The following is a 26,618-nucleotide window of genomic DNA, read 5'->3' as shown; positions in this document are numbered from 1 at the left end:
TTGTCACAGCGCCAGACTCCTGGCCTCTTGAATTCCTTTAAGGTCAGACGAGGGTACAATTCTCAGTTCTCTTTCTGTCGGACTAAGAAAGATAGATAGGAGTTTCGGTTAGTCCAGACAGGAAAACAGACAATTGCAGTACCATAGGCCAGCTCAGAGGCTTCCAGAAATGTGTACGTGTGGAGTGGGGGAGGGGATGGGAAGGCCCCTCTGGAGGTGATATTTTACAAGGACGTATGTGATCGTCACCCACTCTGACCAAAACCTTTCAGAGTCTGCCTAGGAATAAATTGTGCCCTCTGAAGTCTACCGGTTTTCATTTTGCACACACCACCACCTGCCTCATCCTTTGCTCTCAGAGCATCCTTGCCTCCTTAAAGAAGTTCCAGCTTCTTCTGCACTGCCCTTCTCCCTAGCCTCCTGTGTGCCTCAGCTCTAGCTCCTGAGTGACCTTAGCAGTCCTCCTGGACTTGCAGGGTGGGTAGGGCAGGTCGGCTCTGACTGTGCTGCTGACTTATTGACACTTATCGCATTGTAATTATATAATTGTATAATTACTAGTTTATGGCTCCCCCTGGAGCTAAATATAAACTCCATGCATGGGGGGTGGGGAAGTCCTTGCTTTGTTCACTGTTGTTGGGGCCCAGCACAGAGCAGGCCTTCAGTGTGTGTTTTGGGATGCATGAATAGTAGGGGTCATCCTCGCCTTTATTTTAAGAATATGGGTCCTGGTCAATGTCGTTTTGATAGAGGTGTCACCTAATGAGTTTTAGGAAGGCTCATGGAATCCTTCACTGGAAAGGCGGGTCCCTGGCAGGGGGACAGTGGTCTGGCTGTGGAGCACCCCAGAAAGGAAGCTGTTGAGTATTAGTATTCTAGGGCCATGACAGAAGGACAGATCCTTCACTCTTGGAGAGATGGTCACAAGGTCCTAACACCTGGCTCAGAAACCAGCAAGCAGCCTGAATGGTAAAGATGGCGACGGGACGTTTTCAGGGATGTGACTGCTGTCCATCTCTCCTGGGACTTTCAGGAACCACTGCCTCCTTTCCTCAAAGAAGTGAGTGTTGGGGTGCTGTGCTTATTCCCACACACTTCCAAATCCAGGGAAGAATAGAGATGTAACCAGACACGCGCCCCACGCCCCTGTAATCCTAGTGGCTCAGGAGGCTGAGATAGAAGGATCATGAGTTCAAAGCCAGCCTCGCCAACTTAGTGAGGCCCTAAGCAACTCAGCAAGACCCTATCTCTAAATAAAATATGAAAAAGGGCTGGAGTTGTGGCTCGGTGGTTAAGCACCCCTGTGTTCCATTCCCAGTACCATACACGCACACAGAAGCATTAATAGAGACAGACCCCTTCGCCTATGTTAACCCGGTTTGCCTTGGCCTAGCTAAAGCAAGGCTTCCCTTCCTATCTAGAAGATGAAAGTTTGGGAGTTGCCTCCATAGGCAGCAGCTCCAAAGTGGGCATCTCTAAAGTAAGAAATTTATATTTAATGTAAATATTGGCAATAACATGCTTTTGTGTCATTTATAAAAAATACTGTCATAGAGTGCAGACTCAAAAATTTTTCTTAAGATAGGCATCTCAAGACCTAGAGGGTAAAGATGTTCATGTGCTTTGGGAATCTTGCTTTTGCTACAGGAACTGGTTGGTGGTCTGTTTATTTTTGCAAATTCTTTGGGATGCACATATGTTTACATTGGGGGCTCAACATACTCTATATGAGTATGAGTATATGAGTGTTTATACCTATATAAACTCTCGCTTGATTCAGTGTAATGGAACTCTTTAAGTGTGGGAACAAATGTCATGCACACGATTTTGTAAGAATTGTCAGAATAGATACAACCTGCTAAGCTGGCCAGGAGTGTCGGTAGCATAAAGCTGTAGAATTTTGTGTTTTGCTATCTGTGTCCATTATTTTATTATCAGATGCCATTTTTCCATCACTTCAGTTCATTCCACACACCCCATTCCTCTCCTCTGCCTCCCTGCCCCTTACACCTCCCAGAGGCTGTTTTTCTGATGCTTTCACCGGTACTTCACATGGCCTTACCCTCTGGCCTCTTTTTCTGCTACGTGCAATAATCTCAGTGGTGCTGGTAACAACAGGGACGTTTATGGAGTGTAAAGTACTTAAAGGATTTAGAAATGATGAATTGAACTATTCAGAGATGATCCTGAACCATTTTACTCCCAATTTATAGATGTCACAATGGACTTGGAGAGGTCAAGTTCACTTCCCCAAAGCCTCACAGTTGCCTGGATTGGAATCCCAGCATGTCTGGCTCCAAACCCACACCTGTTTCATTATATTCCAGTTGCTTCAGTTGCTCATCCAAGCTCGAGAAGCAGAATCATTTCCAGCCTCTGCACTTAGCTGAATTAAGTTACCAAGCTGGATCTGCTTTATTCATCAAAGATTTTGTTTTGGAGATAATTTCAAACTTAAAAGTTACAAGATATACAAAGGACTCCACACAATTGTTGACATTTTGATACATTTGCTTTGTCTGCTTATATACATATTATTCTTTCTGAGCCATTTGAGAGTCAGTTGCTAGGAGGGCTCCTCCTTTTTGTGCTCCTTTTAAGACCCTTTGTACAACTCTCAGCCTTGGGTTTTCTGAGAGCACTGCACCTGAGAGCCATCTTCCCTGCTTCCCCCTGGGGCCAGGGAGGGATGCTCTGAGTTTCTCCCATGTGAGCCCCTCAGCTCTTTAAGTTTCAACTCAGACCCTAAAACGTAGGCAGTGTCTTCCGGGAAATCTCTCTCTAGCACCTAGAAAACAGATTCTCTTCTTTGGCAAGATAACACCAAGGCAAGTTGAAAGGGGCTCCCTGAATGTTTCCGTGTATTCTGAAATGAAGAGAGGGAATTTGCTGCTTCTGTTTCCCAGAGCCGCAGGTGAACTGTTCTTCCCCTACCAATTCAGGTTGGCCTGAAGTCAGTTATCAATGCCAGCAACTGGCCCAGATAAAATTCCTTTCTGAAAAATTATTGGTATTTTTGTTTTTACTGGCCTAAACCAGCCCTGTGGCTATATGATGACAATTTTGAAAGTGGAAGCAAAAGGAAAAATATTGACTCAATGTGGGATAGAGTGAAGGTCTGACGAACCCATTAAAAGTGGAATTTTATAAAATTAGGAAAGAGACCAGGTACATTGGTATACACCTGTAGACTCAGCTATTTGGAAACCTGGTACAGGAGGATCTCTTGAGCACAGGGGTTCAAGGCCAGCCTGGGTGACATAGCAAGACCCCATCTTAATAACAAAAACAAAACAGAACAAAAGATGCGAATAGATACTTTACAGAAGACATAGAATGATCAGTAAAGATATGAAGAAATAATCAGTCATTGGGGAAATATAAATTAAAACAAAAGAGAGATACCACCATGCATTCCTTAGAGTGCCTAGGATTAAAAGTACTGCTACTCTCATACATTGCTGTTAAGAATGTAAAATGGTACAACCCTTCCTAAAAGGTTTGGAGTTATCTTGAAGGGTTTAACATATGCTGAGCATAAGACCCAACGATTTCACCCCGAGGTATTTATCAGAGATAAATGAAAACATATCACACAAAGACTTACACAAAAATATTTATGGCACCTTTATTTATAATAGCTCCAACCTGGAAATAATTCATATATTTATCAGTCAGTGAATAGATAAGTAACTTGTGACATATCATGGAATGCTACCCGGCAAATAAAAAATAGTACACTACATTATGTTGAGTAGAAAAAGCTAAAACACAATACAGTATATATTATGTTTCCACTTGTATGAAAATTCTAGAAAAGACTAATCTATAATCATAGAAATCACAAGTATATTGGCTAAAGAGGGGGTTTGTTGACTGCAAGGAAACCCATGGGAACTTCGCTAATTATGGAAATGTTCTATGCCCTTGCTTGTGGTGGTGGTTACCTGCATCAAACTCTTCACCTAAAATAGGTACATTTTTTTGTATGTAGATGACATCTTAGTTAAGTTTATTTCTAAAGACAAAGTGGAATTTTAGAGGGTATGCAGGAGTAAAATATATTGATTTACCTGTTATGATGAAAATTAGTGTGATTCCCAGCATTTTTCAGAGAGAGAAAATCTCTAAGGCTGTTCCGAAGTGCAGATCATAGTTGAAGATGGGGTTTGAAAAATAGCCTCAGGGCCGGGCATGGTGGCCCACACCTATAATCCCAGTGGCTAAGGGAGCTGAGGCAGGAGGATTACAAGTTCAAAGCGAGCCTCAGCAACTTAGTGAGGCCCTAAGTAACTCATTGAGAACCCGGTCTCTAAATAAAATACAAAATAGGGTTGGGGATGTGGCTCCGTGGTTAAGCACCCCTGGATTCACTCCCCAGTACCAAAAATACAAAGGCTTCAGGGAAATGATCTAGTTGTCAGGATGAATGCAATGGAATATTATTCAGCCTTCAAGAGGAAGAAAGTTCTGATACATAATACAACATGGAGAAACCTTGATCACATTATCTGAATTAAATAAGTGAGATGCACAGCAACAAATGGCAAAATGATTCCATTTATATGAGGTACCAAGAGAAATTGAATTCATGGGGACAAATGGTAACCCAGGGGTAAGAGGGAGGAATTACAGAATGGGCATAGTGTTTCTGATTGGGATGATAAAATGTCGTGGAAATGGATAATAACGATGGTCACACAACTGTACTTATTGCCACTCAACTGCACAATTAACAAATGGTTAAAATAGTTTGCCATAATAAATTTATCAAATGCCCCATTGCCATATGTGTGTATAAATGCATTTTATATGTACACACACATATACATAACTGAATTAGGTCCTCAGTTAGATGTTGCCTTTGGTACCTTTAGAATTAGATGCCAAAGAATTAGAAAAGTTCAGGGTGTTCACTTTTTAATTTCCTAGAGTTTTCCCCTCCAAGCCCAGAGGGATTGGCATTTTGCAGAATTCTAGACTTCCTGATAGGAGGGAAGGGTTGGTGGATTAGTCTGTCAGCATCGGAGTGCCCTGCACCTGCTTGGTGCCCAGGACAGTGCTAACATGCAGTGCAGGCAGTGGGCTCTGGACCGGGCCTACCACAGAATCTCGCGAGAGTTGGCAGCACCCAGTTGTCGGGAGCATGCATCCATGAGGATGTGCTTGGGGCCAGCCCCTCCTTTGTCCTTGATGCACCTCAGAGGGCAAACTGGCCTGTTACTAGTGGGGCTGACCTTTTGCCACGCTCTTTGAGTACTGTTCCCTTTTGCTTTGTTCTTAGTTGTTCTTTAAGTTAAGGAAGTTAATGTTGAAAGGAGTGAGTGCCCCACCCCCACCCCACCGTGAGCATCACAGATGGTAAGGGCCTTGCTCTGGTGTTTATTGGATTCTAGCCGTCTTATCTGGTGCACATTTCAACAAGTGCTTTCCAGAACTCAAAACATGGAAGTCTACATATTTACAACAGGAGCTGCCCTGGACTATCAGGAAAAACCCACTGGAAATGAGAAAGTTCCTCCTTTCAGCTCAAGGATGTATCCTCACACACTATGCTTGTCAAATCCAGACCTTATCTAACTCCCCAAAGACCAACTTGGTAATGGCCTAGGGAGGTTTCCTCTCGAGGTATTTTTATCTAAGATCAGGAAGGGAAGTCTGCTTCCTCAAACCCTGGGTTGTATTTTTCTTAGGATGAGTGAGCAGGGAATATATTAAGTAGTCTTATGAAAGCCTTCAGTACTGGTAATGTGAGCATATCTAGAAGAAATTCTACAAAATAATTAGCTAAGAAGAACCCTTTTTTGAGACTGGAATGATATGGGCATCTCCCTGGATATTATTGACTTTATAAATTATAAGTGCCAAGAACCAAATTCCATATAGAGGTCCTTATTCTATGTCCAAACAGTAATTTAAAAACAAAGTAGGTGATCAGTTACTTACCTCATAGAAGAATCACTGCTATTTACTCTTGCCACAAAATTTGAGTACTTCCCTTGTCCTGCCCTGGATCTTTTTAAGGAATTTCTATATCTTGACTCTTCTATGACCTATCTGGTGGCAGGTCTTTCAGTTTTAGAACTTTTGGTGTCTATAGACTGCCTCTTTAATTTTTCAGATGAGGAAATGGAAGCCTGGAAAGCCAGGCTGACTTGCTCAAGACTTTAGAACTCAGAACTTTTATTTGTCTCACTGGCAACATTTTCCCCCTATTTGCATCCTTCACTAAGAATGTGAAAGCAAAAACAGGCAGTTACACATTTTTTCTAAAATATACAGATACAGTCTAGTGAACACCAAACTTAATCATTTCGCTCGTGTCCTCCAACCTGAGAAAAGCTTTGGCAGATGCCGTTACTTAAAAAGCACTCAGTGGAAGCTTGAATCCCTGCAGCCTGGTCCTCCTGGTGAGTTTCCTTAGAAGCAGCAGAACATCTGACATCTCTTTGATCTTGGTTGTGTTTTTCAAGAAGCAGAAGCAGCTCAAGGGCATATTCTTGGGGCCACCAGATGGCACGCTTGTGAGTTGGGACCCAGTGGAAAGAAGGAGTTGGGAGTTCCATTGAGAGCTCCTAGCTAGGCCATGTTGAGGAACCCAAGTGGGGACATACTTTGTAGTAGAGAATGAGGTCGCCTGATTGCCAGGAACCATAAAATGAACCAGAAAAGCAGAAAATGCAAATGCTACAGGAAAGGTATGATCGGCACAGGTGATTTATTAGTTCTGGGTTTGTTCATGTGGTTAAGGCAGATAATAGAGGAGCTGTGTGACCCTGAGGAGGAAGCGGCTCTCAGTAGCAGAGGCAGGAAGGGCCCAAACCACAGTGGGTCCACCCGCTGAACACCCACAGAGGAGAGGGTCAGAAGGTGGGATGGGGCGCCCTTACCTTGCCTCATCAGAGCAGGCACCTCTCTTTGCAGTGGTGCATCCCTTCCGGCATTGAGGAGCCTGGGAACCCCACTTCCTCAAATACCCTTGGAAATGTGAGATGCACATGATCCTTCGCACTGCAGTTCTGAAATACTATGGGAAGGGACTCATATAATAGTGTTTTCTCCCTACCTTTGGTGACTTCCAGCAAAATGAACACATGCATCTCACAGCCCCTGAGGTCAGGCAGCAGCCCAGGAGCCTCAGGTCAGCTCAGGAACCCTTCTGTTTGAGTCACTTCTGTCTCTGATCCTGCCCCCCATTCCTCCTTTCTTTCTTCTCCCAAGCCACCTGCCTCTCTGGATACTCTTTCTCCCAACTCTTTCTGAACCCAGTGGGAACACCTAGTCTCTTCCATTCTCCCACTGGCCACTGTCCCTCATAGTCATTGACTCCCAAGAATTCTCCCTTCCCCTCTTCACCTCCCCAGACACTGGCCCCTGAAGCTCCCGCCTCCCCAGCCTGCGGCTGCAGGGCCAAGCTCACCTCCCTTCTCCCAAGCCTGGTGCCTAGAGAGCCTGGTTTGCTCAGCACAGTCAGGCTAGGATGCCAGCATTTGTAGCTAGGCTCTGCTGGTGATTGCAGCGTGCTCCCGGGGTTGAGAATGAGAGGTGTCAGTGGAATGATGACCCCTGCTCCTTTCCGTCAGTGGCCTGCTGCACCTTGAAGACTTGGGGGCTGGTTCTCCGTCCTTGCCTGCTTTCTCACTTGTTGCCATGTCCTCTAAGGTTCCATTGGCAATCTCGAAGGCCCTCTACACCATCTTCTGAGGACTGTACTTGTTCTTCGTTACCAGCTGAATTGTCATTTTCTCCCTACTGTAGCCACCTTGGCCTCTGCCACTTCCTTCTGTGCCACCTCTGTTCCTTCTACTTCGTTCCTTCCCTGGGTGACTCTGGACGCCATAGGTTACTACCCACTGTGTGCTAGAAGATTCCAGAGTATATGTGTGGCTCTGGCGTCTCCCTACCCCAAATTTTCAGGAACTTTTAGCTGCCACTCGCATATCCAGATGCTCCTACATCCATTTTTCCAGGTCTGATCTCTTGGCCCCATCTCCCATCGTGGAAGCTCCAAACTGGAGTGCCTTCCTGCTCCTTGCTCTTCACTGCCCAAGACTGGCCCTCTGGAGGCCCCTACTCACCGGTAAATACTGTCTACCTTGCTGTCCCTGCAATTACTCATTTATGCTCTTCTCCTGTCTTCTGGCAGACCTTGTCTCCCTCCAGTCCTGCTTCCCCAGAACTCAGCTCTGTACCACAGCCCAGGAGGCCTCACAGTGGTCCTGTCTTCCCTTGCTCCCTCCGCGCTGCTGAAATTCTCTATGGTTTTGTGACTGCTCTGTACTCACTTCACTGGTTCTCCTGTGACACTCGCTCTTGTGTCCCTCCTGGTCTAATAAACCTCTTTCCTACCGCTCAGTCTGGCAGGCCATACATATTCTTCAGTTAGAGTTCTAGGAATTCTTTCCCAGCCCTTCTTCCCCTGCCCACCCACTTGGATTCCCAGCTCAGTTCTCCTGAGTGGGGATGCTTTTTTGACTTATGATGGGGCTGTGTCCTGACAAATCCATCCTAAGTTGAAAATATTAGAAGTCACAAGTGCATTTAATACACCGAACCTACTAAACATCCTGGCTTAGCCTAGCCTCTTAAGTGTGCTTAGAAAACTGCATGAGCTTATAAGTGGGGAAGTCATCTAACACAAAGCCTATTTGATAATAAAGTGTAATATGGAAGACCTCCTGTGACTGAGTCAATGTGAGAGAATATCCAGAGACTGGTGAGCCTGGGGAAAGATCAAAATTCAAAATCTGAAGCATGGTTTTTAACTGCACCATCTTAAAAGTTGAAAAATTGGAAGCTATACCAACCTAAGTCTGAATGTCTGTACTCTGTCCTGTTTTTGCCTACAATGGCTTCATTGTATGGTAATTATCCAGTGGTCTGTCTCCCCCTCTGGGCTATGTATTCTTAGCCCCCAGCCCCACCCAGGCCACAGGGCAGGGCGTAGTTACCACTTCTTCAACCTAGATGTTTCAGAAGTGTTGGGTTTGTTACTGATCCACCTTTGTTTGCCATTATTTACTGGCATCAGAGCTTTGCTTTATTTAGTTTTATTTCTCTGTCCTTGAGTTCCCTTCTGTGAATTGGTTCATCATGTTTAGACCAACCTTGAAATATACTTAAGGAGCTGCTTTCTTAAAAATCATGCTGCAAAGAAGCCTTTTGTGAATTTCAAACCTACTTTCAAAGGACTGATCATTTTACAAAAGAATGTCTCGCTACTACTTGAAATCTTAAACTGACTCAAATATGGAAATGGATTTTGTACAATCACTAAATATCCTGGACCCGATAGGTAGAGTACTACAACCTAGCATGCAGATAGAAAAATTCTTTAATTTTTAAAAGCTAACCAGAAATTTGCATTGTACAAAATAATTGTGTTTTCAGGTCCCAAAGTGCAGTGAAACATTTAAAAGACAGATTATATCAGTTACTTGTTATTTATCTCATGTCTAAACCTACAAAGATCCAATGATGAGTTCTACCCAGGTAAGTATATATTAGTCTGTGTGTTACTGGATTTAAGATAGACTTGAACACTCTCATATCCAGAAAATCCTTTGGAAATGGCAGAATAGTGAATCCATGTGTGATGCACATGGGGGTATTTTCAAACTTGTGGGAGGTCCTAGAAGTTCGTAGTTGTAAGGTAGTTCCAATTTTTTTTTTTTTTTAAGCGCACGTTTCCCCACCTGGAAAGTGCATTTGATTTCACTTACTTTGTATGATCTGCCACCAAGTGGAATTGGCCTTCCAGAGAAGGCGTGAGCTCACAGCCTAGATTGGAGAAGCGCTGCCGAGCAAGATAAGTCCGCGGTTAGTCAGCCCTCCTTCCCGTCTGCGCGGTTACGTTCCCTACCGCAGTCCTCCTTCGGCTGTGCACTTACTGAGCATCTTCCGTGTGCCTGGCACTCTTGAGGCATCATGCTTCAGAAGCAGACCTTACTTTGGATTCTGGAAGTTCATCGATGGGGGCTGGGGCTAGGGGGTCTTCGGGACCGCTTTCTCCTGGATCGCTGCGCCCTTCATTCTTAGAGAATTCTACCTTGGCCGCTCCGCTTGAATACACACGCAAGCACACATGCAAAGTGCCCCTGCCTCAGCTCTCCTGGCCTCGCCCCCTGGAGCCTTCCACGGTCCTTCTGGCAGCAGGATGGCTGCTTCCCTTGAGTTCTGTGACATGTTCGTCACCTCTTAATATTTCTATTTCATTCGCATTGTCTGTCTCCGGCAATCGTTCCAATTATGCAACTGGTGTGTGTTGCAGGAAAAACTTGAGCGGGTAAGGGACAGACCTCTCCCCACTAGGACGGGGACTGTTCCGGGGCCCTGGGATGAATGCTTTCCTTCAGTTGGAGTGGATGATCCCGTGCAAGGGCGTTTTTGAGGACTGGGGTGGATTTCACCGAGTTCCTATTCCCCCTTCCCATCTTTATTCTATTTCCAGTATCATCTCTTTGTTTTGAAAGCCTCCAGGGTGTTGTGGGCAATTACTAGAATCCTTCCATCTTGGTTTTCATCCACTGTATTCCTATGGGGATACAAAAGTATGTCAGAAACAATATGACATACACATCATTAGCTTTTTTTTTTATTTGTTATTATTGTGAATTGTGGTTAAACAGTACATGAACTCAGGAGTAGTTGAACTCCAACTTCTCTACCTTGGTCAACAGTAGTTCCTGCTCTACTTCCCTAAAACCAGAATAGGCCTCTCCACGTGGGTTTTCTTCCTCACCCTTGTTTTGCCTGGTTCCTTATATTTGTGTTCAAAGGAGGAAAGGTTTTGAAATGACTTCCTTACTTTTAGCCCCGGCTATAAATCCAGACCTCACAGCTGTAGACATTTGTGAAGGATGTAAAGACCTGGCCTCGATCTTTAGCTTGGGCCACCGCCACTCACTCCAGAGCCTAGGACCCGCCTGTGGTCCCTCAGCAAGTCCCTCCGCTCTACTGTGGCTCAGTCCAGAACTACAGTTTGGACTTTTCAGTTAGTCCGTTAATTGACACATTGTAAAAAAAATTCAGGTATGCCTTGAATATTTTATTTTTGCTTAAAAAATGAAAGCTGGACAGCTGGCGTTTCTTTAGATAGAGGGCCAAAGCCTTCTTTGAGCTTTGGTTGATTGATAGGTCCCAAGAGAGTTCCCAGCTGCCATGTTTGCCATATACCACACCCAAGATGCAAGATCTGCAATTTCTAATTCTGATTTCTTTAAATGTTGTCCTTGTGCAAACTTCTGGATGCAGAGTCCCCCTAGGTTTCTGTGAATCGGAAACCCTTCTCTACGAGGGTTTCATCCACTGAATTCAACAGATCTTTTTTCACGGAACCCCTCTTACAGTCATTCTTCGTTATCAAGGAATCATTAGCTCTCCGCCCACATATGCAGACACTTATCTTGCATCAGTTTTCATAATATGATGAACTTTGTACATATCATTTCTTCATAATACATCAAGCACAACTTCCATAAACAGATTTGGGATTAAAACCAAGTGACTCAGATGGTGTGAGTAGCAGAGCAGAGATAAGGGTAATCGGCCTGAGCTCTAAGTGCTTTGGGTCCTGATCAGTCTGGCTTAAAAACAAGAGCCACCGGGTCATTTGGCTCAGAGTTAAAAGAGCTTCACCCTTGCTGCTCCACCAAAGGTGTGTGAGGTGGGAGAGGTGTGGCCATGCACAATGATGAGATTTGACATAACCCTTAGGGGGACTCCCAGGCCGAACTGGAGGTCAGAGTGAAGAGATAAGAAAGAGGCAGGGCAGCTGGTGAAGTTTAGGCCCTAGCTGGGCCTTGAATTGTTGAATTTTTAAAAATTGTAGTTTTTTAAAAAATTCAGATAAAATATACATAACATAAAATGTGCCATTTTAAATGTTCAGTAACATCGGTTCTATTCACAGTGTTGTGCAACTCTAGCTACTTCTAGAACTTTTTCATCATTCCAGACAGAAATGCCACTCATTAAACTAACTTGGCATCCTCTTGCTCCTGATGGCCTCAATTCTACCTCCGGTCTCTGTGAGTTATCCTAGTCTAGGTGCCTCGTTTGTGCAGAATCATGTTCTTTTAGGCCTGGCTTAGTTAACTTGGCATAATGGTTTCAGTCCTTCTGTGTTGTAATATGTATCACATTTCATTCCTTTTTATGGCTCAGTAGTATTCCATTGCAGGGATATGCCACATTTTGTTTATTCATTGATCTGTTGATGAACAGTTCGATTGTTTTCCCCTTTTGACTATTATGAATAATACTGTTATGAACATTGATTTACAAGTATCTGTCTGAGTCCCTGTTTTCAAGTCTTTTGGATGTGGTTAAATTTTATACCAATAGCAGTGTAGACAGCCAGAGTACCTTATGAAGCTTTGAGCAGAAGATGTGGTGATATTTCTTCTACTTTGTACTGTTGTTAAAATCTGATACTGTTGGCGGCTCGTAAGTACTTCCTTTGTGGATGGACTGTCTTTATGGTTTTTGTAAGCAAGTATTGTCTTTTTGGCTCAGCACTTAGCAAGGTACCCAGGATGAGTACTTAGGAATAGCACCTGGATTTCCTAGCCTAGTATTCATGAAAGGAGTTGTTCCCCAGAATGCTGAGTTTTGTCATCTATCATTTTCTTTTTGGTTCGTTAATTAACATATGTTGAGAGAACAGAAAACGGTTCTTAATATCAACTTTAGCCAAACATAATTAAGGAAGTACATTTACTACTGCAAAAAGTCCCGATGTAGATAAAACACAATTCAACAAACATTTGTTGAGAACTTACTGTATACCAGACACACTTCAAAATGTGTCATTTCAGAGTAGTTTCAAAGCTCAGTCATAATACCTTTTTGAAAGATGTTCCTTTAATGTGAATCTGTACTGGTTTTTTTTTTTTGGTGAAGCCATTATAACAACATTCAAGATAGTTTGGAAACAAGAGAATAAACATTACCCACAGTCCCACCCTAATAAGAGTTGAACTTAAAAATCATCTATTTTGAAAATAAAATCCCAAATGCCTTTGTTGGTTATTAATTTTTAAATTATTTTATAAAATGAAGTAAAGCAAGTCACTGGTCTCATTTGTAGGCCTGTGTTTTGCACTTGTCTGTAGCTACTTAATCAATGAAATGAGCTGCTCTTTTCTTGGTGATGCATAGAATTGACATATGACATCTTTTGGGGACAGGGCAGCAGATCGCTGGCATCTGTGAAAGGGACTGGGTGTTCAGGAACCTGTCCTCCCTTCAGTCTTTTATATGATCAGGAATTGAAGTGGGGGAAGCTTTTGAGACTGTGCCAGGGGAGAGTACGGTTTGGATGCTCACCTGTGGGCTCGGAGACCTTGCATCGGGCGCAGGAGTAAGATATGGATGTAGCCCACTGGTGAGCAAGCCCAGTAGGTCATGGGGCCGAGCACGCAGTGGAATTGAGTCAGGGCAGGTTATCCTGAGCAGGAGGGGTCAGGGAAGTACACCTGTCAAGAGCCTGACCTTCAGCTGGGCTTTCCATGTGACCGGAAGCTGGCTGGTAGAGGCGTGTCCTAGGGGTAGAGAGGGTCAGAAGAGGACAAAGGAGTGAAGAGTGCTGTCAGGATCCTTGGCCAGTCAGCCTGGGGGCAGGCCAGCTGGGTTGAGGAAAACAGCTGGAAAGGAACCCCGGAAAGTGCTCCAAGTTACAGGAGGCCAGTCAACTTTGAGGCTGGGCACAGTGGTTAAGAAGGGAGCGTCTGGGGCTGACAGGACTCGGGCTATGAGGTGGGTGGAGGTGGAGTCGGGTGGCAGGAAGGTGACTGAGGATGGGTGTTCTCCCTGTGAGGTGGCACATGGCTTGTCTGGGCCGGGACAGCAAGTATGGAAAGGGGCCCAGGATGTGTGACGGACACTCCAGAGGAAGGAAGACTGGGATGTGCTGCTGCAGAGGGAAGTCGGGTAGGAGCCCCTCTGGGCCACCGTGGGAGCCGTACACCTAAATAGGAAGTGGGCAAGATGGGGCCGACATGGAGGGGCGATAAGAAGTTCTCTTTCCACAATAAGTGCGCCTGACATTTGTTGTTTCCTGAGTGTCCAAGACAGATCCAAGTGCTCTGCACTATAACCTCACAAATGCTGTCCCCGCTTGGCAGGTGAGGAGCCTGAGGCAGAACTGAGTGACTTGCCTGCAGGTCCCGCACTTAGTAGGTGGCACCACCAGGGTGCCTGCCTTGACCGTGCTTTTGTTTAGTCTGCTAAAATATTCCACGTGGTTGCTTACTAAAAACTTGCTGACCCTGTTTAGGCTCCTGGCACACCTCGTCGATTCTCAGAAGACCTCTGTGAAATGAGAGTGTTTTTATCCTTGTTTTCTATGTGCACCAGGCGTGAAAACTTGGACAGAGAGTTCAAGTGACTCACCTTAGGTCCCACAGCTAGGACTCAGACCTTGCCGTGGAAAGTCTAGAGAAGCCAGCCGTCTTGATTTAAGATGTATTTCTGTAAGCCCTTAACATGGACTCATGAAAAGTTCAAACTGATTGAAGTGTATGGTAGTGTAAATTCTTTTGGAGTTGTTGGATCGAATTTACTACTGATAATTTAATACCGATGTATTGACTTAGAGCTCCTCCTTTTTAAAAAGGGACAATTGATTGAAGTAATAGCATCTGCATTTATTGCTGCCCCATTTTTTGCTGGGGAGGTTACCAGGGATTGAACTTGCGGCACTTGACCAGTGAGCCACATCCCAGCCCTATTTTGTATTTTATTTAGAGACAGGGTCTCAGTTACTTAGGGCCTCGCTAAATTGCTGAGGCTGGCTTTGATCTCTCGATCCTCCTGCCTCACAGCCTCCCGAGCCGCTGGGATCACAGGCGTGCAGCACCATGTCCACTCCATTTTCATTCTTCTCCGCTCTGTGCAACTCTGAAGATCATCCCAGACACCCCGCATCCTTAGCTGGCTGCTCTGTGTAGACATAGGCCCTGCACACTCAGGTGGTGTCCCCTGTGGCACCTCTCACATTGTTTGTGCTTAATAACATTTAATGATTATAATCGACCTTACTGTTACCTTCAGCAAACCACGGTGGCTTGGGAGCCTTTTGATCTGGGGTGTCCTCTGCTTGACACAATGGGGCTACGGTTGTGCCTCTGGGTAAAGTATTTGTCAGGATAACAAACAGGAGTGGAGACTGGTCACCTGTACACACACCTGCGGGGACAGTCGGCCTTTCTGTGGAGCACCTTTGGTGGGTCCCTGTCCCTGCTCTTTTCACATGTGAGTAGGTCTCCTACTCTCTTTACCTTCTTGGCTTTCTTTGGCCACAGCCAGGTCTACTTTTGCAACTTCAGCCCTGGAGCCAAGAGAAATTCCCACTCAGCTGCAGGGCACTCTTGTATTTCCTGTGGTCTCTTTGTAACCAAATCAGGGGACTTTTTTCCCATTTCCTGTAACCTCGCTGTGGCATCTGCCTGGGAGGAACCCCCAGCCCTAAAACTTTCTGATGCCACTTCTCTGGAACTTCTCTCCTTCCTTTGCCATGGTTCCTTTTGGAAAATCTCTTATGGTTCTTTCCTACTCTCTCTTGGTTGGTAGAGATTGATGCTTGGGTTTTTGTTTGTTTGTTTGTTTCCTTTGATAATCTGATAACTTTTTTTTTTCAACTCTACAACTCCTCTCTATGCCACAATCATCTGAGCTTCAGGTTGGAAGCCACCCTCTGCAGTGAAGTCCATATATGCACTTGTTAGCAGGTGCAGGTGGCGTCTGTTCTCCCGTCCCAGTCCCCATCTGATCATGTGCCTGTCTCCCCACTCCTGCCGTGGTGGGAAGGAGATGCAAGCCCCCAGGGAGTTCTGACTTGTATTGCCCTAGCCCACTCACCCAGGGACTTTTGCTTCTGCACCTGTCAGCAGATGATCATGATAAGCTGTGACCTCGTGTTCTTCCCCTGGTTGCTTCTCCTCCTCTTATTTTTCATTTGTCAGTAGGTTCTTGTCACTTTCGCTCTTTTCTTGGATCTGGTATCTCGCTGCGCGTGCCACTTTCCGGTGAAAAATCGACAATGAGTCATTCCAAGTACTCACACCCAGATGTGCAAGGCTCTCGATGATCTGGTTCCATCCTGCTTATCCTTACCTCTCACCCTCTCCACAGAAACCATGTTTTCCAGCCAGGCCAGTTTCCTTATAGCCTGAAAGGCCTCATGTGCCAACCTCACTGCCAGCCAGCTCCTCCTCCTCCTTTGCCTCCTCTGATATAGTCAGGGCCCAGTCCACTTTTTGGTACCATGGATTGAGCCCAGGGTTGCTTAACCACTGAGCCACATCCTTAGTCCTTTGTTTTTTTTTGGGTGGTGCTGGGGATTTGAAACCAGGGCCTTGTGCTTGTGAGGCAAGCATTCTACCAACTGGGCTATCTCCCCCCCCCACACACTTTTTTTTTCTTTGAGTTGCTTAGGGCCTCGTTAAGTTGCTGAGGCTGACGTTGAACCCACAATCCTCCTGCCTCAGCCTCTGGAGCTGCTGGGATTACAGGTGTGCACCACCACACCCGGCCTTTGTCTTCATCTTAAAGCTTAAACTTGTAGCTGTATTTTACTTACTCTGGCACTTAAGCAGTTTGTTCTTTAAGCTCTGAAGTGTGTGTGAAGACCACGTGTCACACTGACGTGTACTTTTCCCCAACTTAGCATGACGCTTTTGCAGATCCTAATTAATAGACATACGAATACATAGATGCATGCGTGCATGCGTGAATGAATGAATTGTCTATTGTAAATTTTCTAAGATTCAGGTTTCATATTCAGACTCTAAGGTTTGCGTCTTTATTAAACTAGATGGGTTTCCTCCCGAGGAAACCTAAAGCCAGGAAATAAAGTCCTGGATCTGGTCCTGGGCATACCAAGACTGGGACTGTCATTTAAAACAGGCCTGAGGGACAAGGCCTTATCCATGATATTGTGGATAAAGAGTGGATACATTTGTCATTAGGTTGGATAGTGGATATCTAGTCATTAGGTTGATCAGGTTCATACCCAATACCTCCCACAACCTTCCCATGGTCTGACTTTAAAAAATGGGATTCTCATTTTTTGCCTTGTTTGGAGATTCTGAATAGTTCTCCTTTTAGTGAATGTTGCCATGTAAGAGGGTATATAGAAATAAGTGAATTCACAAAGCCTGAAGAGCTAAAGATGTCATTGTCATGTACATTCTGCCAAAAGGGTGATCTGCTGATGGCTTTTCATTACCATAGTGTGAGACTGTTTTTGTTGTCTCTAACCCGACTGTCAGCACCATGGCAATGGCCACTAATCAGAATGGAAACCTGACCCAGTCGCGTATTTAACCCAAAGAAGTCTGTGGCATCCAGCAAGCTGGAACACCAAATGTGACCCTTAGGATTAATTGAGGGTTGCAGAAAATAACTTTCTAGATGAACTTAAGAAACCCTCTAGACAGAACTCCCTTTCTAGCCATAAATAGCAGGGCAGCTTTGTCCTATTTTTATTGTGGAGAGCACAGAAGATGGAACTCGGCATTGGAAGAAATGTTTTATTTCGCCAAGGAAGATCATACTCAACATGATTCTTATTTTTCTTGGCAGGCTCTTCCCAACCATCTGTGAGTCCAGGGGAACTGTCTCCACCATCTATCGATCCAGCGCAATCAGAGTTAATAGTCAGCGTTGGCGACAGGATCAGGCTGTTATGCACCGATCCAGAGTTTGTCAAATGGACCTTCGAGACCCTGGATAAGAGGAGTGAGAATAAGAACAATGAATGGGTCAGAGAGAAGGCCGAGGCCACCAACACCGGCAAATACACCTGCATCAACAGAGGTGGCCTGAGCAGCTCCATTTATGTGTTTGTTAAAGGTAAATGCCTGGCTCTCTCTGATGCTTCATTTTAGGGAACTTAACATCCTGTTCTTAATTTCAGATGACATATATGACTAAGCCGTACTTAAAAAAAAAGATATATTTTTTCCTCGTACTAGGGATTGAATCCAGGTATCCTCTACCATTGAGCTACACTCTCAGCTCCCCCAACCTTTTTTTTTATTTTTAATTTTGAGACAAGGTCTTGCTAAGGTCCCAGAGTGGCCTGGAATTTGCAAACCTCCTGCCTCAGGTTCCCGAGTTGGGAGTGAGATTATAGGCATGAGCCACTGCACCTAGGTATATGCTGGCTGGGTCTCAAAAACCTCAAACAAATATTTTTTTTCCCCTGGTTCCTCCCATTTCTTGATACGTGGTGGCTTTGAATGTGACCCCAGCTGGAGATCTGCAAAGCTTGATACTCTTCCTAATGAGATTGTTTAGCCCATTTGTCCCCATACTCTAAGTAAACCCTGAAAAATAAATTACACCCTTTGGGAAAGCTACATTTTAATGCCTTCAGATACTAGATACTATCATTTAGTAAAAGCACTTTGGGGAATCAAAGGCCTCTAAGGCTGAGACCAGCACTTCAAAAGATTTGGCCCACTCCTAGAGAATAAGTGTTGGAAAAACAACTTGGTCAACTAAGCATCCCTTGTCTGTCACAGGTTCTTTGTAAAGTTGTTCCTTTAAAAAATTATAATGTCTTAGCAAAAGGAAAAGAAAGGTGACAGTTGGGTTTCTGTACCTCCTTTCCTGTGAAGAATTCAGTGATGCATCTATTTGTACTTTTACTATCCTGTTAAGAGTAGGTTTGCTGGGTGGGGCTGTATCTTTTGATTGGTATAAAAACAGATTTATGGGCAGGTTGAGACAAACTCAAGTTACAGGAGGGGAAATAAAGTCCTGGATCTGATCCTGGGCATACCAAGACTGGGACTGTCATTTAAAACAGGCCTGAGGGACAAGGCCTTATCCATGATATTGTGGATAAAGAGTGGATACATTTGTCATGGATGGGAAATCTGATCTACCTGAAGAGTCTGTTTCTCACTGCAGTATTTGGATAAGATTATCAGTTCTGTCTTCCTTGGGGAATTGTTAGACAGAATTATACAAATGCTGGCATGCTCCATCAAGAGATAATAAAGCTGGCTTGGAATATTGCTGGGAAATTGACCATGTCTCAGCTTAGTTTATCAGCTCTCCTTTCCTGAGTGGGGAGCTGAGAAGAAATGTCTACTGAGAAGCCACAGCTAAGCTTCAGGATACGGATCCATACTTGTTGAGCCAATCCATGTGCTCTTCTGTGATGTTTGAGAAGGTACTCATAAGTTCCAGCTGGTAATGAAGTATTGTTCTACTTATTAATAGGACCAGTAGACAACTGGATATGAGGAAATGCTGACTTAGCCAAATCACTCACCACACGGCTCACACACTTTCTTTACAGGAAGGTCATTCTCCATAACTTAGAACTGCCTTTAATTATAGATTGAAGATGATTGGATCCTTCAGTTATCTATGTCACAGCAGTGGAGAAAAGTGGGGCATCGTTGGAGGAGCTAGATGCTGATGACCGAGAGAGAGTGTAGGCAGAAAAATAATCGGCTGAGTTCAGATCATAGTTGTGACCATGACATTTTTTGAATAATTTTTTTCTTCAAAATTAAATGATAAAATAGATGTCAAATTCATTTTTGTGGGACACCTGGTGTGCAGATGTAAAGAACATCTTGAAAACCTATTTTTAATGTGATCTGTTGATCTACCCATTTATCTGCAGAGTACAGGGTGGCCAGGATTGTGTCCACAGAATACACAGACTTGTTTCTGCTTATGTGAGGTCCCTGGCTACTGGAGCCCTTCCCCGACTGTCCCCTGTGTCCTGGCAGAATGATTAACAGTGTCCCCTTCTGCTCACAAATGTCCTGGCCTGGGCAGTAAAATATCTTAATGACAGTAATGAAACTTGTAAGCTCTACTTGTGCATTTGAAATTATTTACCTTCCAGAAGTTATGTTTACACACTTCTTTTGAGAAGTACGAATATTGAGGCCCATGTGTTATTTGGACTGCATAGCCTGCCCAGAGTTCTAGATCCTTTTTGGGAGCTGGACCATTCTGAAACCTGGCAGCTTGGGAGAACCTTCCCCTGCCCTTCCTTCCCCAGTCCTGACTGATTTATTGGCTGCTGCTCCTCGGGCTATTACCTGTTGAAGGAAAGGAATAGCTCTTGTAATGGAATATTCTCAGGATTTTAAGAACTCAGATTTTGGCAACTTGGTTTTGAGTTCTGCACAGCAATTTCCAGGGTGTGTCACTTGAGGAGAGTTGCTATCTAGAGACCTGAGTTTTCTTATCCATAAAATGCAGATAATGGTACAGGTTGAGTCAACGCTTATCTGGAAATTTGAAATCCTAAATACTCTGAAATCTGAACCTTTTTGATCATCAACGGGACACTCAAAATTTTTTGTATTTTGTTTTGGGAATGCTCAACTGGTAAAGTCTTTTGCTCGTATTCCAAAATCTAAAAAACTCTGAAATCTGAAACACTCCTGGTCCGAAGCAAGGGATGCTCGATCTGTTGTACTAATCATAGACATTTTGAAGATTGATGAAGTATGTCATGGTCCAACCTAAGTGCCTCTTACTTGTTAGTGCTGTTTGAATAAATTTTGCTTTTGTTTGCACAGAAAAAGGGGTCACTAAGGATTGCTGTCACAAAAACCAACATTTTAGATCTTGTAAGAATGTTTTCAGTCTGTGACCAACAATTCATACTAATTTTTGATATGTTTATAGATCCTGACAAGCTTTTCCTCGTTGGCCTTCCCCTGTATGGGAAAGAAGACAATGATACGCTGGTCCGCTGTCCAGTGACGGACCCCGAGGTGACCGATTATTCCCTCAAGGAGTGTGAAGGGAAACCTCTCCCCAAGGACCTGATATTTGTCCCTGACCCCAAGGCTGGCATCACAATCAGGAATGTGAAGCGCGCCTACCATCGACTCTGTTTCCGCTGCACAGCCACCTGGAAGGGCAAGTTGGTGCAGTCGGATAGATTGATCCTGAAAGTGAGGGCAGGTATAGCGCCTTCCTTCATTTTTCTAGGCACTTGAGAATCTGTTCACCTAAGGATGGCTTGTCTTTTCACTGTTCCACCATAGTGTAGGTGATCAGGACATGGGCCCTTCATTAGATCCCCCGGCTTCCAATTAATGTCAGCTGTGACTACCTCACTTCACAGTGGCAGCCCTAAGTGACGCATCCGTGACATTTTCTAGTTAAGATGGTGTGTCTGCCATAGATTGGCACTTAGACCACATTGGGATAGTCATTAAACCTACGGGCTTAGGTCATCCCAAAGCTATATAATTGCACTGAGTGTTCATACCAAGAGAAACCTAGTGGGAAACTTAGTTATACTGTTTAAAAAGATTAACCTCCAAATGATTCATTTTTTTTCTATTGTGAATTGACTTTCTCTTTAGCCAATTAATTTTACTGCATTCCCAAACTACTCCAGATCTGAGAAGGAAGGTATCAGTTGACTCTGGACTTTGTTATTATTATGGCATTCTGTAGAATATTTGAGAAGCTGGAAGATATTCTAGGTTTTGTATGTGAGATTACCTAATTCGAAACTAGTTGGGATTCAGCTGTTGAGTTGTTCTTATTAATGCTTTTAAAAAAGTATGCTCTTTGAAATGAAGGAAACTTTGATTATTTAAAACGTGATTTTTTTTTTTTTTTTTAGAAGCAAGCAAGGTATTATTTGTATAATATGTGGGAAAGATGTTGTTTGGTTAAAAGAATATAATTACTTGTAAGTCACATCCCATGAAATCGTGAAGTTTGTCAGAGGCCAAGATTAAAAGTGCTGTACGATGCTCAGGGGGCTCCTCTTTTGAAAAACCATTTTCCAGTTGCATTAGAATCTCATAGTAGACATTCCTATGTTTTTCACTCAATAGTAATGAATTTATTGAAGAATATATGATGTAATTGTTGATGTCTTCAGATATGCATGTAATATAGGTAGGTCAGTGCCATATTTTTTAATTTAAATTATAACAACAACAACAAAAAAGCTGTGCACATTTGAGAAAAAAAAAGGCAAGTTAAAATTTCATGCTAAAATAGAAAGGCTGATTTGAGGGCCACATTTCTTTTTATTACAGCCATCAAAGCTATACCACTTGTGTCTGTGTCCAAAACAAACTATCTTCTTAGGGAAGGGGAAGAGTTTTCAGTGACATGCACAATAAAAGATGTGTCCACTTCTGTGGGCTCAATGTGGATGAAGGACAACAGTCAGGTGAGTGAATTGTTTCATTCATTCGTCTCAATATAGTGTTCTGTGTGGGAGATGTTAAGGTTTTCTTTTTCTTTTTTTTAAAAAAAAGAGTGTCCTGGGCATGACTCCACCGGCATGCACCGGCATGGAATTGTCTGGGAGTGTGTTCAGATGCTTATCTGCCCTTTATGTACTGCTGCATATACATTTATTATTAGTGACAAGTAACAGTCATATTCTAAATTTATTTGGAGAGAACGTCAGTATCATATTATTAATGTTGTTTCTTTGACTTTTGAATTTTTTTTTTTTTTTTTTTTTTTTAAGAAAAGGAGTGGTTAGCTTTATAAATACCTTGATTTAAAGCTATTGTACTATGCAGGACTGATTACTTAAAATAGGAGTTGCTAATGTTTCCCTTCCATAGTTTCAAAGAATAAATGGTCTCAAATATGAACCAGAAAGCTCACCCACAAAATGGCCTAATCACTCGAGAGCCAGGTTTCTTTTTGTGTGGGTCTGATTTCCTCCTTTGAGGCTGATTACCTGAGATGAAGTTGCTAATGGTTTTCTATTTGTTTTAGTTGCTATTAATAAAATGGTTCCCTTTAATCTGAAACATTTGGACATGTTTAGGTTCTCATTCATTAAACAGATGCATATTGAATGCCTGCTATATGTCAGTTATTGTGTTAGGTATGTCATAAATTTTAGCCAGGTTTTTGTTTGTTTCGTTGCTTTTTTGTGGTGCTGGGCTTGAACCCAGTCCTCATGCATGCTAGGCAAGGTCTCTCCCACTGAGCCACATCTCCAGACAATATATTTAAAGTTGTTTTCCTCTAATCCCTAATCACTCATATTACTAATAAGGTTTTCAACTGTCTTAATTTCCCTAATATTCTGCTTTAAAATCCTCATTGACCACGTTGTCAGTAGCTTTTTCTTTCCTTTCTATTTTTTGAGTAATCTTGGCCATCTAGCTAACTAACCATCACAGTGGTTTCTCCTCATTACACATGTGTGCATTAGATTGGAAAAAAGAAACACCATATTTTATCCTCTCTCCTCCCCCTCCTCCTCATGCCTTATTTTCAACATTGGCAATTTCATGCCCGTTTAAAGAATTCTTTGCCAAAAACATAACCATGGTAATTAGCATAATGCAGACTTTCTGATGGTATTCATGTAGACCTGTGATAGATATCTTGCTCAATAAAGCCTACCATTGACCTGGACAATGGATTATATTAGAGACTTGTTCTTTCAAACCAGTGGCTCAGAGAAACAAGTTTTAGTTTTCATATCACATAATGTAATAAAAATAATAGCTTATGTATGGATTTTTGGCTAACTTTACAGAACCTGATCCTGTATTAATTGGCTTTCTACAATCCTTGATGTCAGATGAGAGAACAATTTAGACCGTGTGTATGTGCATTTGAGCCTCTGTAACTTGAAAATTAGCCTTTTTGAGATGAGAAATTAAATTGCCCCAGGTGGTTTTGTTCAGAACCATTTTTCCCAGGAGCCCTGCATGCCATTCCCAATTAATCCACTGGCGTTGGTAGATAAGCCTTCAGTGTTGGGAGCTCCTTGGGGAAATCCCAGGGTGTACCTCCAAGGGTTAAAGAAAACCAAATCACATGCAAACAATATGTAATGTGTGACTTGCAGATGGGGCTCCTGGCTGTCTGCCAAGGTTCACCCATGAATCTTTGATTGATATCCTTTGGCTTAATTTGGAATGCTGTTAGCACTATCAAATTATTCCAAAAATCTATAATATTTGATCCTGACCTTTTAGAATTAAGTTTATCTCAATGAAATTTAGGACAAATAGTTTAAAGTTGCTGAAATTATTTGTTTAAGCATAAGAGAGTCTTGGAGTTTATTCAACACTTGTTAATCTTGGTAACCTTCCAAACTCTAGCATTTTTGCTTGCTTTCAATTCTGAGCTTGACTGTATCCTAAATTATGATTTCTGGATATTGCAAGTTATCCATCGAGCACTGACCCATTCAGTGTTGCTGCTTGGCTTCCTACTGTGAACTCTGAAGCCCTTGAAAGAAACAGGTAGAAGATTCTTTCAATCTAGAACTTAGTGTGTTCAATCTAGAACTTGAACTTGAGAAAGGCATTTGCAAATGTGGCTTCACTTTGCTGTGGCATCTTTTTAGTTATTGATCTGATGGAGTGAAATGGCCAAACTCTGCCAATTCTTAGAAGAAATTCTTAGAAGGGGCGATTTCAAATCTATATGGTGTTCTAAACTGCAAAGGCCTTTAAAGATAAATTTGTCTCTTCATGCCACTTTGGAAGAAATGCTAGGACTAGTGGTGTCTTTGCCTTGCTGAGGAGCTCATGCTTAGTTAAGAGCAAAGCACATTTCTCTTCTTTCCATTTACTATCAGCAGTCAACTTTTATGTGTGCTAAATATTAATGTAAAACAAATTTCCAAATTGGGCTGGAGGTATGGTCCTGCCTAGTATATGCAAGGCTCTAGGTTCAATATCTAGCACTAAAGAAGAAAGTTCAAAAGTATAATTAAAAAAGAAATAGGCACAACCCCATGCTTGTAGAGTATAGTGCTGTGTAATAAAAATGTATTATGAGCCTCAAGTAATTCCAAATTTTCAAGTAGGTATGTTACAAAAAGAAATAAAAGAGGGCTGGGGAGATAGCTCAGTCGGTAGAGTGCTTGCCTTGCATGCACGAGGCCCTGGGTTCGATCCCCAGCACCGCAAAAAAAAAAAAAAAAAAAAAAAAAAAAGAGTTAAAATTCATTTTAATCAAATGTCTTATTTGGCCCAGTGTATCTAAAACGTTATCATTTCATCCTATAATTAAAAGTTATTAATAATATATTGCATTATTTTTTCATACTCAGTTCTCAAAATCTGGGACAAGTTTTACACATACACAAAGCATAATTCAGTTTTGTCTACCATGTTACAAGTACACAGTAGTCACAGGTGGCTAGTCCTTAAAATGCAATATAGCCCATATATTTTCTTCATATTACTTTTGTCTCTTCCTGCATGCATATGTACCAACATATGGCTGCAGTTTTAAAGTATATTCAAATTGTGCTTTTTAAGTAATACAAACATTTGTCTTTTAGAAAAATTTTTAAAAACTATTCATTTTATAAACACACATACCCACTTCTCAGATTGAATAAACATCACATTTTCCTTTGGAAAATATAGACAGAATTAAAACGGTTAAGTTTCAATTAAAGATCTCTTTGTGCATCCTAGTAGATCCTCATTTCTACATAGTCATAATTTTTATTGTTACCCATATTTGAAAGGTCATTTAGGTTCTTTTGAGTTTTAACTGCAGTCAGCATCTTGGAGCTTTTGACATCTGTTATTTCCTTGAGATAAATTTGCTGAAGTTTTCCAAGGGGTACTGCCAGGCTATTTTCTGGAAGGATCCTCCTGACTTGCAGCACTGTCCAGTGTTCTATTATGGCTGCCATAGCCTGGCTAGGGAACCACCCTTGATTTCATTTCATGTCAATATCATCTCCTGTTTACTTTCTTTTTTCAGTTTTTTGAATTTTCATTGTAAGAGGAATATGTGTGCACATGACATAAAATTTGGAAAATACAGAAAGCTGTAATTGACACTTTTTTTTTTTTTTTTTTTTTTTTTTTTTTGGTACCAGGAATTGAATCCAAGGGTGCTGAACCACAGAGCAACATCCCCAACCCTTCTTTTATATTTTATCTAGAGACAGGGTCTCACCAAGTTGCTTAGAGCCTCACTAAGTTGCCAAGAGTGACTTTGAATTCTCCTTCTTTAGCCTCCTGAGCTCCTGGGATTACAGGTGTGCGCAACCGCACCTGGCGATAGTTGACTCTTTTTAATCTTTTCAAGGAGCTGCTGTAGTTTCTACTATGGTTTTTCCATGATATTTTAAATCCATTCAGTGTCTCCTTGTCTGTAGACAAATAAGAGTGAGATAATAATCCTAAAAGGGTAAATTCACAGCCCTTTCTCTCCAGTTCATGCTTCAAGACTCTCACGTGGTCTTCGTGTCTTATGTTTCTCAGACCTATCTTCTGTACCTGCCAGTATTCTTTTGGGTAAGAACTGCAGGATGAATTTCCAACTTAGTTGTACACGTTTTGATTTTTTTTTCCTGCAGATAATAAATGTTAATAAACTAGAATGTTATTAATGCCATTGTTTTTTCTTTCAATCATTGGAATAGAACAGAAAAAGATAACAGGAAATGTTAATATGATATAAGTATGCTGACTCATTATGAAATATCAGTATTCTGTAATAGTTCTTATATAGTCACTTTTAAACTCTAATACTGCAGGGAATTTGAAATGAATTTTCATGTTTCTTCATAATCATTAATAATGAGTATCTTTCAATATAACCCTGTAAGATGTGAAGAGTTCCAATGACAGTCTTGTCATGATGCTTTATTA

At 42.5% G+C, this 26,618-nt stretch overlaps 1 protein-coding gene across 4 annotated transcripts in view; it reads left to right on the top strand.

The window, feature by feature from the left end:
• KIT (KIT proto-oncogene, receptor tyrosine kinase) overlaps window positions 1-26,618 on the top strand; it is a 79,564-nt gene that overhangs the window by 18,184 nt on the left and 34,762 nt on the right. For all 4 annotated transcript variants that reach the window (XM_079153051.1, XM_079153049.1, XM_079153050.1 and 1 more), the window contains exons 2-4: window positions 17,587-17,856; window positions 20,671-20,952; window positions 22,050-22,186. In XM_079153051.1, the coding sequence (XP_079009177.1) occupies window positions 17,587-17,856; window positions 20,671-20,952; window positions 22,050-22,186 (689 nt within the window). The remainder of the gene's footprint in view (window positions 1-17,586; window positions 17,857-20,670; window positions 20,953-22,049; window positions 22,187-26,618) is intronic.

Source organism: Sciurus vulgaris, assembly GCF_902686455.1.
Source record: "Sciurus vulgaris genome assembly, chromosome: 9".
Taxonomy (NCBI): Eukaryota; Metazoa; Chordata; class Mammalia; order Rodentia; family Sciuridae; genus Sciurus; species Sciurus vulgaris.
Note: the sequence above shows the minus strand (reverse complement) of the source record. Positions and strands in the feature narration are given on the sequence as shown.